The sequence below is a fragment of the Asterias amurensis genome, chromosome 3 (assembly GCF_032118995.1).
Source record: "Asterias amurensis chromosome 3, ASM3211899v1".
In the NCBI taxonomy this organism is placed as follows: Eukaryota; Metazoa; Echinodermata; class Asteroidea; order Forcipulatida; family Asteriidae; genus Asterias; species Asterias amurensis.
Window position 1 is genome coordinate 17,503,997 of NC_092650.1, and position 14,089 is coordinate 17,518,085.

The 14,089-nt window shown below is 38.6% G+C and overlaps 1 protein-coding gene across 1 annotated transcript in view; it reads right to left on the minus strand.

The window, feature by feature from the left end:
* The window catches only part of LOC139934352 (protein APCDD1-like), a 79,393-nt gene that overhangs the window by 63,598 nt on the left and 1,706 nt on the right, over window positions 1-14,089 (minus strand). The window contains exon 2 of the mRNA XM_071928545.1: window positions 2,574-2,736. Within this exon, the coding sequence (XP_071784646.1) occupies window positions 2,574-2,736 (163 nt within the window). The remainder of the gene's footprint in view (window positions 1-2,573; window positions 2,737-14,089) is intronic.

Genomic DNA, 14,089 nt, shown 5'->3' on the forward strand with positions numbered 1-14,089 from the left:
TCAAATCCCACTCTAGTCAACTTTTTTCAACCCCATCACCCGTTAAAAGAGTCACACAAGGATCAGTAAACACTGCGAAAAACTAGGGTGTTAAAGGCAATTTGCAAATTTCCATCTATAAATCGCTGCGGTACCCGCTGCTAAAATATGAAGTTCAAACTGCCATAGCTATACCGAGCAACCTCGATGGTCTATTGGTAAGACACTGCTCTGGAATTGCAAAGGTCGTGGGTTCAAATCCATCCCGAGTTATATGCTTGTGATTTTGTTTCTAAAGAGCTCGGGAAAATACTGAGTATACAGTGTATAATAATGGGTAAAACCAAAATTGACACCGTGTGTTGTCTAATCTGTAAAGATACCGAAAAAAGATTCAACATTTATACCAATATAGGCCTAAAGGGTGTTAAAAAATAACACTCGCTTCTGCCGACACAATGACACTATTGGTGTTATTAGTACACCCTGGTGTGTTAATTGCATTCTCTCTTGAGTGTGTGGTCCTGCTAGTGTGCGGTGGGCGTTTAAGTATGAAGATATGTTGTGATATGTTATTAGTTTTGATTGGCAATAATTTTCAGAGTCATTACCAAACGTATACATAGCCTACCCTTTAATAGTCTGGTGCTTGAGGCTTGCTATTAAATGGTATGAGTCCTTTGTTTAGTCAGTGACAATTGAAGGAGCGGCTTCGCATCATTCGCAATTTGAGGCAAACGTACAGGTGTGTCACGCACTGGGGGCGTTGAAGAGCTTGGGGTTGTGTGGACTCATGTACTTGACGCAACCATTAGGGAATTCTGGAAGGTGTTTTGTTCAAAGCCATCGTAGATTGCCAAACGATCACGTGGCTTTAAAGACACTGGACACTATTGGTAATTGTCACAGACCAGTCTTCTCACTCGGTGTATCTCAACATATGCATAAAATAACAAACCTGTGAAAAATTGTGCTCGATTGGTCGTTGGAGTTGCGAGATAATTATGAAAGAAAAAAACACCCTTGTCACACGAAGTTGTGTGCTTTCAGATGCTTGATTTCGAGACCTCAAATTCTAAACTTGAGGTATCGAAATCAAATTCGTAGAGAATTACTTCTTACTCGAAAACTACGTCACTTCAGAGGGCGCCGTTACTCATAATGTGTTATACTAGCAACCTCTCCCCATTACTCGTTACCAATACAAGTGAGCTAGGTTTAATGGTGATAATTATTTTTGAGTATATACCAATAGTGTCCACTACCTTTAAAGGCAAAGTATACCTTTGGGTTTTGAAACCGTTTTGACTGTTTCAATCCTGTATCAATATTGAGGTAAATTTTGAATCGAAATACCCAAGCTTGGTTGACTGTGGTCGACCATTAATAATTATTGAAAGCAGCATTAGGATCATGGTTTCCTCCCTGGTACCGGTACCTTTGTTTCCCGCTTACTAAAGCGCAAAAGGGAACCAGTGACACCGAAAGCAAAATGGCAGAAGGCAATGACAGTTTTTAATACCATACCGATGGTTGACTAGTCTTCCGAAAGTGTCGCTCGAGTGAGTAAACTGCGCAAGTGTAAGTTGCTAGTCAGTGGTGAACTCTGGGTCGACTTGGTGTGCGCACTCAAACTTCCTCCAATTAGACGCACATTTTGTACACACAGTGTCCCTTGTCTATAAGACGCCAGCATACACGTATGTTACGCACGATTGTGTCCGACGGTGACGACTAAGTCCGAGATAATTGTTGAACCATTGTGTATAAACAATTTGACAATACACACTTGCACAACCCCAGGGTTGTAGAAGAATACATGTCAAACCATTCCATTTTACCAAGCTTGATAACTTTATTAACAAAAACTAATTTCATCAAATGCAAATCGTTCGAGCTTGTTGACAATACAGTGTTTTATAAGCGCTGCCAGCATTTCAGATCAGAGAAATCAATTAGATGAGAACCTAAGCCGACTGTGTCAAGTCTATGTTCATAATGCCACATGGGATCATTTGACTTTTCATGTGATGAGTCTGCAACATTTAATGATGACTGAACATTGCGGATGACTGATTGTGTAAATGATTAATTTCGAGGATAACCAGACGAGACGTGGTAACCTGACCCCTGTGCGTTTCCCATTAAGTATGTTTTATGAGCAAAGGCATCTCGCGACTGTATAGAACTGACTTAAATATATTCCAAGATTGGTTTTCGACCGGATGGAATTTACTGGAGTCTACATGGTGGAATATTTCGCATTATGGTAGAACTACAATACGTCAGGGAACAAGACTGATACACCAGGGATATACTCTGCACCGCATTTTTTAATATTCTGCATTATGGTATAATTACAATACTTCTGGGAACAAGACTGAGGCACCAGTGATATACCCAACCTCGCTCCCATGGGCAGCTTGCCTTATCGATAACTCTAGTGCACATCAAGATATGTCGAACGCCTGCAAACGAGTCTTGGGATATTACCAGTGAGCGATATCTGCGTCGCCATACGTCGAGGAACAAGACCAAATTATCATGATGGGTCTATACAGAAGTTAGTCTACTGTAAACTAAAAAACACCTACCTCATCGACATCCACTCTCCCTTGAGTCTCGGGGGAATCACCTCTGACACGCCCTCGTTGCCTTGGAGATGACGTAACTGACGCCCGCAAACTGATTCCGACAGCGCCCTCACAATCTGACTGTCCAACTCGCTATTTGGCTCCGCAGACACCATACTTAGGACTGTTGGGGAAAACACATAGACTGGTTATAAGTTTTATAGCGTGCACATCCGTCATTCAGTGATGACACTCAAGTCAAGGCGCTTTAACATACAGTATTTTCCTGCAAGGGTGGGACTGACTACGTTTGAATTATGAGACCTAATCTTTGCGCCATGTTTTGGCGTTGACAAGGTGCTGCGTGAAGCAATATGCTGCCAGGAACACCGGGCGAACCCCTTCCCTTTTCGATAAGTGCACAGGGTTCTTTTGCGTGAGTTACACAACGCACGGGACTAACAGCTTTACGTCCCATCCGAAGGACGAAGCATCATGGTTAAGTGTCTTGCTTCAAGGGCACATGTGTCACGACTGAGACTCGAACCCACACCAGTGCTCTCAACCGCTTGGCCATGACACGCTCATTATATTTGTGTGTTTTTTAGTTGGCCAAGAAAATGGAGAACACGATTAAATGTCGTTTTGAAGAACAGAGTATACACTGCTTAATACAGATCGGTGTCTTCTTTTGAAGTCCATTAGGGCGTCAGCCGTCCCGTGGTGATCCGAGATCGGTGTAAGAGAAGGACAAAAAAACAATATTCTCTATCCCCAGTTCAAAATCAACATCTATTACACACAGCGATTCTTGATACAGACTTTTAAGTGACTTTTTCCATCAGGTGGGTCACTTTTGGTGTAATTTATTGAACGAGACAAAACTCTCAAGATGGTTTTTGTTCTCTTGCTTAAATCGCAGGTCATCCCACGGGTCAGTCCTTTTACACGAGGCATAATGGCGTCGTTTATGACGTCACTCTCGATACCCAGCAACGCAAACAAAATACAAAATACAGAAATGCAGCATATTTCAAGATTACCATCGTCTCTTTCTTCATGTACTATATCCTTTTTATTAATTTTTTGTTTTACCCATACACCATTGTGTGTTAGCACTGTCCCCGATGCAAATTTTAACATCTCTTATATATCCCTTTTTTCATAAACAGAATATCCTGGACATTTGCTGCTCGATTGATCCAAAAAACAAGTTCCATCGTATTCGAGGACAAGAAAGCATTACTATATCATCTTTCAGCCCGGGTCCGACTGACATACCCTTTCAGCTTCTCACGAACCTCTCTCGGGGGTATTTTGATAGAAAACACGGCGGAGATGTTGGGACATCACCGGAGCGCTACGCGTGTCATCAGGTACGTGTTGGACCTTTACAAAACAGTGGTAAAGCAGGGACATTTTTATAATGCAGGGTGTTTTGTTCCTTCTTCTCATGGGTTTTGAAAGATTGTGATTGGATATCCCAAGTGAAATTAATATATTTATTTATTTATTAACCTGTATTTGAAAAGGCAAACCTAGAAGGTATACGTGATGTAGTGAAGCGGTATTTTTATGCAGACCTCACTCTCACTTTTAAAAAGAAAAGAAATTATACAAGTTTTATTGCTTAAAGGCAGTGGACACTATTGGAAATTACTCAAAATAACTATCAGCATAAAACCTGAAGCGCAGTAACGAGTAATGGGGAGTTGATGGTACGAAACATTATGAGTAACGGCGCCCTCTGAAGTGACGTGTTTTCGAGAAAGAAGTAATTTTCCCTGAATTGTATTTCGAGACTTCAAGTTTAGAATTTGAGGTCTCGAAATCAAGCATCTGAAATCACACAACTTCGTGTGACAAGGGTGTTGTTGTTTTTTCGTTCATAGTTATCTCGCAACTCCGACGACCAATTGAGCTCAAATTTCCACAGGTTTGTTATTTTATGCATATGTTAAGATACACCAAGTGAGAAGGCTGGTCTTTGACAATTACCAATAGTGTCCATCAGTGTCTTTAAACCTTTGTTGCAGAAACTCTTTAAGCTATAGTTTGTTATTAAAAACTTATTATTGTTGACTATAAATAACCCCTGTTTTAGAAGGTGGCTGTTCTCTGGAATTCCCTGCCAAACCTACAAGATATTGAAAGTAAAAAATGACTCACCGTCCAACAGCAAACAAATCTGTTTACAATGTAAAAAAAAAAAAAAAAAAAGTCTCTCCATTTTTTTTAAAACACATATTCTGCACATAATACCGTCTTACAGGAATTATACATGAGTAACGAATACCACTACTCCCTAAATTGGTTTAGAAGGACGAACCTCGTCGTGTACGAAATGTTGAGTCCGGAACCGTCGGTGCGAAAGGGACCAAGGTTAATTTACCGCCGAGCTAGATTGGAAAAACATAACCTTAATTCGCGTTCGAGATGTAGTTTTCCATTTTTATTTTTTTTTTCACTTTCTATTTTTAATCACAATTTCAAACTTACTACAACTTGCAGGGACGTGACTTCTTAGGTAGCCTATATTTTTCCCTGGCCTGAAAAAATGTGTACTCAAAATTCTTCTTCGAGACTTCCAATTTACTTGACAGAGGTAAAGCAGCCACCAACGGGAAAAGTCAGGGACCGATTTCATACGGGTGCTTAAACAGAAAATATTGCTTGGCAGTTTTCTGCTGAGCAGAAATGAGCAGGATACCAGTCACAAATTTTACATTTTTGTACATTGTAGTTTGGTTGGTAACCTTATTCTGGTAAGCAACATTTTATTGTGCTTTTAATAGCCACTTTTTGTGACAGGGCCCTCGTGATAGACATAGTCTGTAAACCTTGTGAAATGTAACTATGTATGGGAAGGTTCGTGGTCTAGAATAAAGGAGGGGGGCAGGCCACTGAGCAATTTTCAGGAACTTTCCAATTGGCGTCAGATCTTAACCCTGAATTTTGACCAAGGTTTACCCTGGATTTTTTCATTGACATAGCCAGCGGGACCATTTAGCTTTTTATTTCACTGGTCCCTCGGCTTTTGCCCTTGTCAATTTTTCGTATGAAATGAGGATCAACCATTGAACTGGCCAGGACCGCTCGAAGCGATTTTTGATTGGTCCTCAGGTGGTAAAAATGCACTGGTCCCTATAGGTAATTACTCTAAATATTAAATAAGTTGTTGCCATAAAACCTTACTTGGTAACGAGCTATGGAGAGCTGTATAAAACATTGTGAGAAATGGCTCAATTCTTTGAAGCAACGTGTTTTTTAAGAGGTAATTTCTCACTAAAATAATAAAATACTGTCACCAGGCCTGAAGCCTTTTATTATGCATCTGAAAGCACACACATTTTGTGCAATAAAGGGTGTTTCTTCTGTCATTATTCTCGTGCAACTTCGATGACCAATCGGTTCCAAACTTTCACAAGTTTGTTATTTTATGCATATGTTGGAATGCACCAACTGAGAAGACTGGTCTTTGACAATTACAAAAGGTGTACGGTGCATTTAACTGCATAGCATTTGGCTAGCGGAGAACTCTGTTGACGATATCGTTCTGTTTGGTTTGATTTAAAACATTACTCACTTGTCACCTCGGGATGATGGACGGAAAATTCACTTGTAATTCATGAAGGCTGGGAAAAATCAAATGGCTATCTTCTTATTGTTAACTCACAGTAATTGCGAAATATGTTTTTGTAAGAGCCGAATAACGACTCGACTCTCCCAAAACGTCTCTTATATACATTTCCTCTATTTATTTTAAGTATACCATTTTTTGTTTTCTAGTTTGTGAGTGGAAGCCATTCCGTTTCGGTATAACCCTTTTTTTGATCAGACCCTGTTCCGTTCTTCTGTCGAGAAATACACCAAAATATTTTTTTACCCGGGCTTGTTTTTTGTTTTACAATTTATTGTGTTATCAACGTAATTACCCTTTAATTTTGAATTCATTTTTAACTTTCCATTTAAATTTCTACAATGTATTATCATTATTTTTTTATATATTTTTTTTAACTGTTCATATCATGGGTGTGAAAATGATTTTTGTTTTAATAACCAATTTCAAATCAAATGAGTGACTTCAATCGTTTTGAAACACTGAGATGTAATTGAAAAGTCGCCAACGTCTCAGACATGTTCCATTAGGTGAACTGTGCGCGTGGGGGTGGCTCTTTAAAAAGTCAATAATCACTGTTAAAGGAACACGTTGCCTTGGATCGGACGAGTTGGTCTTTGAAAAGCGTTTGTAACCGTTTTTTATAAAATGCATATGGTTGGAAAGATGTTTTAAAAGTAGAATACAATGATCCACACAAGTTTGCCTTGAAATTGCGTGGTTTTCCTGTTACTGTGCGAACTAACATGGTCGGCCATTTATGGGGGTCAAAATTTTGACCCCCATAAATGGCCGACGTGTTAGTCGACGAGGTAAAAGGAAAACCACGCAATTTCGTTTGTGTGGATCATTGTATTCTACTTTTACAACATCTTTCTAACCATATGCATTTTATAAAAAACGGTTACAAACGCTTTTCAAAGACCAACTCGACCGATCCAAGGCAACGTGTTCCTTTAAGTGTTGTTGTGTTTTTCTTCTTTTTTTTTTAAGGCAGTGGACAATATTGGCAATTACTCCCAATAATTAATATCATAAACCTTTCTTGGTAACTAGAGTTTGATAGTATAAAACATTGTGAGAAACTGCTCCCTCGAACGGACGTAGTTTTCTAGAAAGAAGTAATTTTTGACGAATTTGATTTCGAGACTTCAGATTTAGAATTGAGGTTTAGAAATCAAGCATCTGAAAGCACACAACTTCGTGTGCCATGGTGCGACAAGGATGTTTTTTCTTTCATTGGTATATCGCAACTTCGACGACCGATTGAGCTCAAATTTTCACAGGTTTGATATTTTATGCATAATGTTGAGATACACCAACTGTGAAGACTAGTCTTTGACAATTACCAAAATAGTGTCCAGTGTCTTTAAAACACCAAAGTATAACGCAGTGGAAATAACAGTCTGTTGTGAACGTACATGTACTCATGATGTCTCCCTAAAGCTGCAGAGCCTGTACCTCCAAAGGTCATGGGTCAACTATATAGCCAGCACAATCCATTCCATATTATTTTTATTTTCATTTCATTTCTTAAACATAATGGGCCAGTATTTTCCTGTTGTGTGTGTGGTGAAAACCTTAACTCCGTAGGGCAAAACCGCAGTATGCATGCAATAGCTTGTCCCGAAAACGTGCCGAACTGTTCCAAAAGACCAGGGACCAATTAGCTTAGCCTCGAGCACCCAGTTGGCTCAATAAAAAGACATCACCCTCGTCGTACAAGCCAGTTTCTTTCGATTGTTGGTTTTCTACATACGGAATATCGAGAACATATATATTTAGAACATAGCTCTTCGGGTGTTCTGGAAATGCACAAATCAATGAACTAGCATTGTGGATAGGCAGCATCTGAATTGTCCCTTCAATATTTTCTTCTTCTTTTTCTTTAGAATTCTCACTGCATTCTATATTGGCCTACTCCTAATACCCAATAGCAATATTATTTCCATATCACTGTTTTATAGATGCTAAGATTATGCAGAAGCAAGAAATGAGGTGAAAAGTTTTGACTTTTGTCCATAGGCTGGCACCTGTGACGCATGGCCTGTTTCATGTAGCTTATGGGCATGAAATGAACTAGGAACTGTACAAAGATGGCTGCTTTGAATACGGAAACACGTTGTGATCTGAAATTCGACGAACTAATCAAGTCGGCCCTCTTGCTCAACGCACTTATACGAGCTATGTCCACCATGAGAGTCAATAATACACAAAATGAGTTGTCTCCCAAAATGGTAGAAAGGGTATATGTATACGCACTGTTGCGTTCTGCGCTGTGCCAGATGTCAATTTGGTGTATACCGTCACCCATCCATAATTTTTCTGTTCAAAATGACAGCTCATTTTGTTGCGGCATGTTAAAGAATAGCCACTTTGTTTTTTAGCTTGTTTAAAGCAAAACAAAACTTTATTTATTCATGAATTTAATAATTTTAAAAAAATCCACCATCTGTGGATCTATATAAAAGAAACCCATGATGCTTAACCAAACTGAAGACAAGCTGTAGCCATTATTTCAAAACAATCAAATAACAATTTCCTCTCATCACTTCACTTTAACTTACTTGTTACCCCAGCCATTACCTATTTTTTTGCTTACCCTAAACTCAACACATTACTTTCACTCTGTCAATTTTATGAGCAAGGAGGAAATCTCAATTTTGATTACAGTTCCCAACGTGTAATGCGCGCTTGGCCAAACTCTTAAAAAGCTCATAACGCAAACGGCGTGGCACAGCGGCGATAGAAAAGTACATGCATCTATGTATACGCTGACACCAACCAACGCCAAACAGAGAGTGCACAGGAAAGTGATGTAAAATGCAAATTATTCTGATTCACTTACTTCTTTGTGCAACATCGAGCCAAGTGACACAAACTTATAATAAGCAGCCCCGTGTGCCAATCATTAAAAGTACCAATTGACACATTTTTGTTCATTGAGGGTTACCACAATGTTGTGTCTAAAGGATGTCTTAAAAAACTGTGAACCCCTTTTGAAAATCATTCAAACTTGAAATGTGTTATTAATAAGCGAAACAATGTCAGTTGTAATAAAGGAAGTAAATAAAAGTAAACTAAAAGTACCAATTGACACCCGGAATTGTTAATAGGTTAACCACAATGTTGCGTCTAGGGTGTTTCATAAAAATCTTACGAACTGCGAAACCCCTTTTACAAATAATTCAAACTTGAAATGTTTTATTAATAAGCGGAACATTGTCAGTTGTAATAAAGGAAGTAAATTATTACTTAATTTGATGAAAGCATGAGATTGAAACGTTGAGTTGTTGAACCACTTGGTTCTTCTCAGAAACACCACAACAACTCCATAGAGAGTATGGTGCATTCGCAAACCTGCTTATCATTGTGAAGTTACCATGCAACGTTTCAAATTCCGTAGACGGGGTCAGACGTGAGGTTGGCCGAACCATAGAGCTAGCACCAAACGAAACAACCTTCTTTCCTCGGGTCCCCTTTCCAATACCAGGGCCCAATTTCAACTCTGCACAGAAATGATCTTGGCAAAGCAAAACACGAGTTATAAGTGGGGCACCTGTCGCAACAGTAAAAACTTCGTGAAATGATGGCTGGTAACCTGTTTCTGCTAAGCAATTGTTTCGCTTGGCTTAGCAAGTTTGTTTGCGAGACAAGCTATGAAATTGGGCCAATCTGACTAGTTTGTATTGGTCAGTGACCAGTGAGTGACCAAGTCGTCCTTGGTTTATGCAGAGATTTCAGATCAGATTCCTCCATGGGATCTCCATATAAAAAAACACTTCAAAAATGGATTGCGAAAGCAATCATACTTTGACGTTTTCCCCCAGATTTCTGACCGCTGTTCCATTTTGCAAAAGTATGATAACAGGTGTTTTTAGAAAAGAGGCCGTATTTTTATTTTGGTGTTACGACGAGAGCGGTTTTTTACGACACAAGGCCACATCGCTAAATAGTTTCACACGAACCGAAACGCAATTGGTTCTAAAAAAAAAATGCTCACTCCTTTTCTATTATAGGCACCAGTTTGCGTTAAAAAAAAAAAAATCAATTGCAAAAGCTAAGTTTTCTTGGCGCCATAACACATTAAATTCTTATTTCACCTAACCCTGAATTCCAGTAATGGCATAATATAGTAACAAAATAATGTTATAATATGCATTTTAGCCTTCGAGAAAGACGGCTTTTTAAGGCTCGAAGCCGAGGCCCAGTTTCAAAAGCTGCTGAGCAGAAAATACCGCTTGACGACTTTCTTTGCTTAGCAAATGAGTTGGCATCGGTCACAACAGTGTAAACTTAAAGCAATTTTGGCTGTAAAGCAATACATTTCTGTTTGCAACAGCAACTCTATTGTCTCATAGTATGACCATTGCTCATATGACGTACCATTATTGAGAAAACATTAGTTTGATGATGTTGTTGTTGTTTACTGTTATGTTGTTGCTGCTGTTTCTGTTTCTGTTGTTGTTTGTCAGCTTTGCTGTCGTTAATGTTGTTGTTGTGTTCATTGCCGCTTTGTAACTGTTTCGTAATGTGTACTACAATGAACGCACCCACGGATTAAACGAAATCAACCAATTTGATTTGCAATCGCTACAGTGCACATTGTTCTCTTGCATGAAATAAAACTCATAAAAAAAACAATATAGGAATGCATTCTCTTGTACCCAACCAATAGAGATAACAGATTATTTCTGCCAAGCCATGTGTATGTGGAACCTGTGCCCTTATATTAAAACCCATATAACCCCTGGCTACCACAAGCAAGCTCATAAAAAACAGTTCTCGCATCCAACCAGAGCTATCGTAAGTGCGCGAGGAAAAAAGCAACACAGATGCGCGCACACAGCAGAAAATGACCAAAAATATTCAATATTGGTCGCAACGTTTGCCCACAGGGCTGTCAAATAATATGTTGGGGGGTTTTGCAATATGCGTGTCCTATTTCCTCTACATCACCAGAGTTTATCATTTATTTACTCAGCCAGGGTTTTCTGTTCCCACTTTACAGTACATCTGGGATCATTAGCTGCAGACCTTTTCACACGAGAGCAATTTAGCAGGGGTCCCTTGTTTAATTTAAGCATAGACCTTATCGCAAATACCAATGCGCAAGCGCAGACTGTTGAATGAGGTGCATTGTGGGATATATATGAATCAAATTTGTAATCAGCTAGACCACAATGCACCTAATTCCAAGCTTTACGCGCGCGCCCCAGTATTTGCGAAAAGGTCTATGCGTTGTGAAATTGTGTAAATTTCACTTAGTGTGGAACAGCAATGCTTGGACTGTTCCTGTGAAATCTTCTCAATAATTTGCCGTTCTTTATGGACTCTTTGTCCTGTCATACGAGGTTCATTTGGTACAATTTTACAACCCCGTTAAAATTAAGCAAGGGACCCTTGTTAAAATGCTGTCGTGTGAAAGGGTATTCATAGGAAAACAGCCAGAACCCCGTGTGGGTAGTCTCAAACTGATGACAGATCGGAATTTGATTTGACTGTGTTAGAAAATTTGAATAAGTTTCGAGGTTTTTGCTTTTGGCTTCATTTCATGGAAGGGTTAACTTTCCTCTACAGTGAGCAAAAACAGAACTATTATGGAGTTACAATCAAACCTAGCTTGGCTTTAGGCTATGTTTCGATAAAGAAACATGGTTATAAAGTTCATTCTTCTTTGTATGTTAAAGGCATGGACGCCTTTGGTAAATGTCGAGGACCAGTCTTCTCACTTGGTGTATAATACCAACATATGCATAAAATAACAAACCTGTGAAAATTTATGGACTCAATTGGTCATCGAAGTTGCAATGGATTAATAATAATATATACAAAAACATGTTGCACGGTGCTTTAAGATGCCTAAAAAAGGCCTCAGGCCAGAAATATTCTACCATTGAGGAAGAAAAAACCTCTTTCTCAGATTTTAAGTACTTCAGAGGGAGCCGTTTCTCACAATATTGTATACTATCAACAGCTCTCAATTACTCGTTACCAAGAAGTTTGTATGCTAACAATTATTTTGAGTATTACCAATAGTGTCCAATGCCTTTAATATACTGATAGAATTTCCAAAATTAATTTCTATCTGATTCAAAACGAGGAGGACCTTTGCAGATGGAAATGCACTTTTTACCGAGTGAATTTACTGAATTAATTTTCACCTTTTTTTTATCTCGTTTAACGACACAGTAACAAAAATGACACACTTTCAATTATATTTTATGCATGCATAAACAAAAAGTGCGATGCATCACACTACACGCTTAAAGTGAACTTGTTCCTAAATCCAATGACGTAGCTCAGCTTTAAAGGGGCAATCCACGGCTTAAAGTTACATAGGCCTACAGTTGCTTTAAAGCACAAACAGTAGCTAAGCACACACAAAATATGCTCATCAAAATAAGGTTACAAGCGCAGCTATAGCCAAACTGTGTTCATAGTCACAGGTACCATCTGTGACTGATATCCTGCTCTTTTTTGCTTAGCAGAAAATGTCTAACATTTTATTTATGTTTTAGCTCAATGAAGCGGGGCCCAATTTCATAGATGCGTATAGAAAGTACATAAGCATAACACAATCTTGCAACCAAAATAAGTTTACCAGTGAGCCAAAATACCGGTATATACATTTCACAGTTTGCAACTGGTAGCCTGCTAGTTTTTGCTTAGCAGGAATTAGTTAAGCAACATTCTCTGCTTACGTAGTAGCTCAAAGAAATTGGGCCGAGCTGGTCTTTGTACTTTTATAGCTCAAAAATATTACTGGACCATAACTCGTCTGGACAATCCGCACAATATACGTTCATTCTCTATTTTTATTTGATGAAGTTTGAGAAGAAGTTTTGGCCTTGAAGTGTGCAACAGTCCAATGTGTGTGAATGTCTGCTGGACTTTTTTATATACAGTAGTTGTGATCTATAGACGATGTGACCTGTGACATCACATGTTTACAAAAAGAGCCACCAAGCCTGGACTTCCTGCAGGCACGATTTGTACACAGCACAATGGAAGAAAACATAAAATCTTATATCTGATGGAGATTGCACTGTCCACAATTCTTATCAACTTTTGGTATGATAAAAAGGGGCACATCTCAAAACTTGTCCAGCTTTTACTTTCATAACTCTTGGATTTATGAGGAAATTATGACACAAAATGTAAACTTTCTCATATTAACAGTACATTATCTTGCCTGCCAGACTAAAGAAAGCCAAAGAATGTACAAGGTCACACTTAATGTAAACAAAGGTCACATTGTCTATATTGGCTCATTCATTAATATAACAAATACAATATATCCCAGTCTACATAATCATGCATTTTGCCTGATCAGTTATTCAGGAAATTTGTTCTGGTGTCAAGTTTATAAAAAAATGAGCTTTTTAATTAATTCCCCCGCATATCCCAGCAAATTATGTAGTCTTAAGGTAATAGGAAATGTACTCTCGAAGTCATACCAATTTCTCTATATATTAAAAAAAAAATTAAAAAAACTTAATATGAGAAAACATAATATTGACTTTGTTGGTGCAAAAACTATTCCAGCTTAGGTCATTCACCCCAGTAAACGAAAGAGACCATTCCCAAACTTAGTATCACTGCAAGTTTAAGTTCTTAGAACTTTAGTTTTGGTACTACAGGTAGGCCTAAATAAAAAGGATTTTTGTTGTTTTATTAAACCACAGCTTTGTTTAACCGTTCAATTATAATATGCTGTTGAATATTCAGCGATCTGGTAAGATTAAACGCGCTGCTTTTTTTCCAGGTTTATTAAATTGTGATGCACCCTGAAATAGCCCCTGAGTCCAGGGCTTGCTCCCCTGGTCAGATTTCACAGTCTCCAGTTATTTGCAGATCTGTAACCCTTTGGTTTAAATTAAATTGCCAGCAAACAGCAGTATTGTTACAGTGCTTC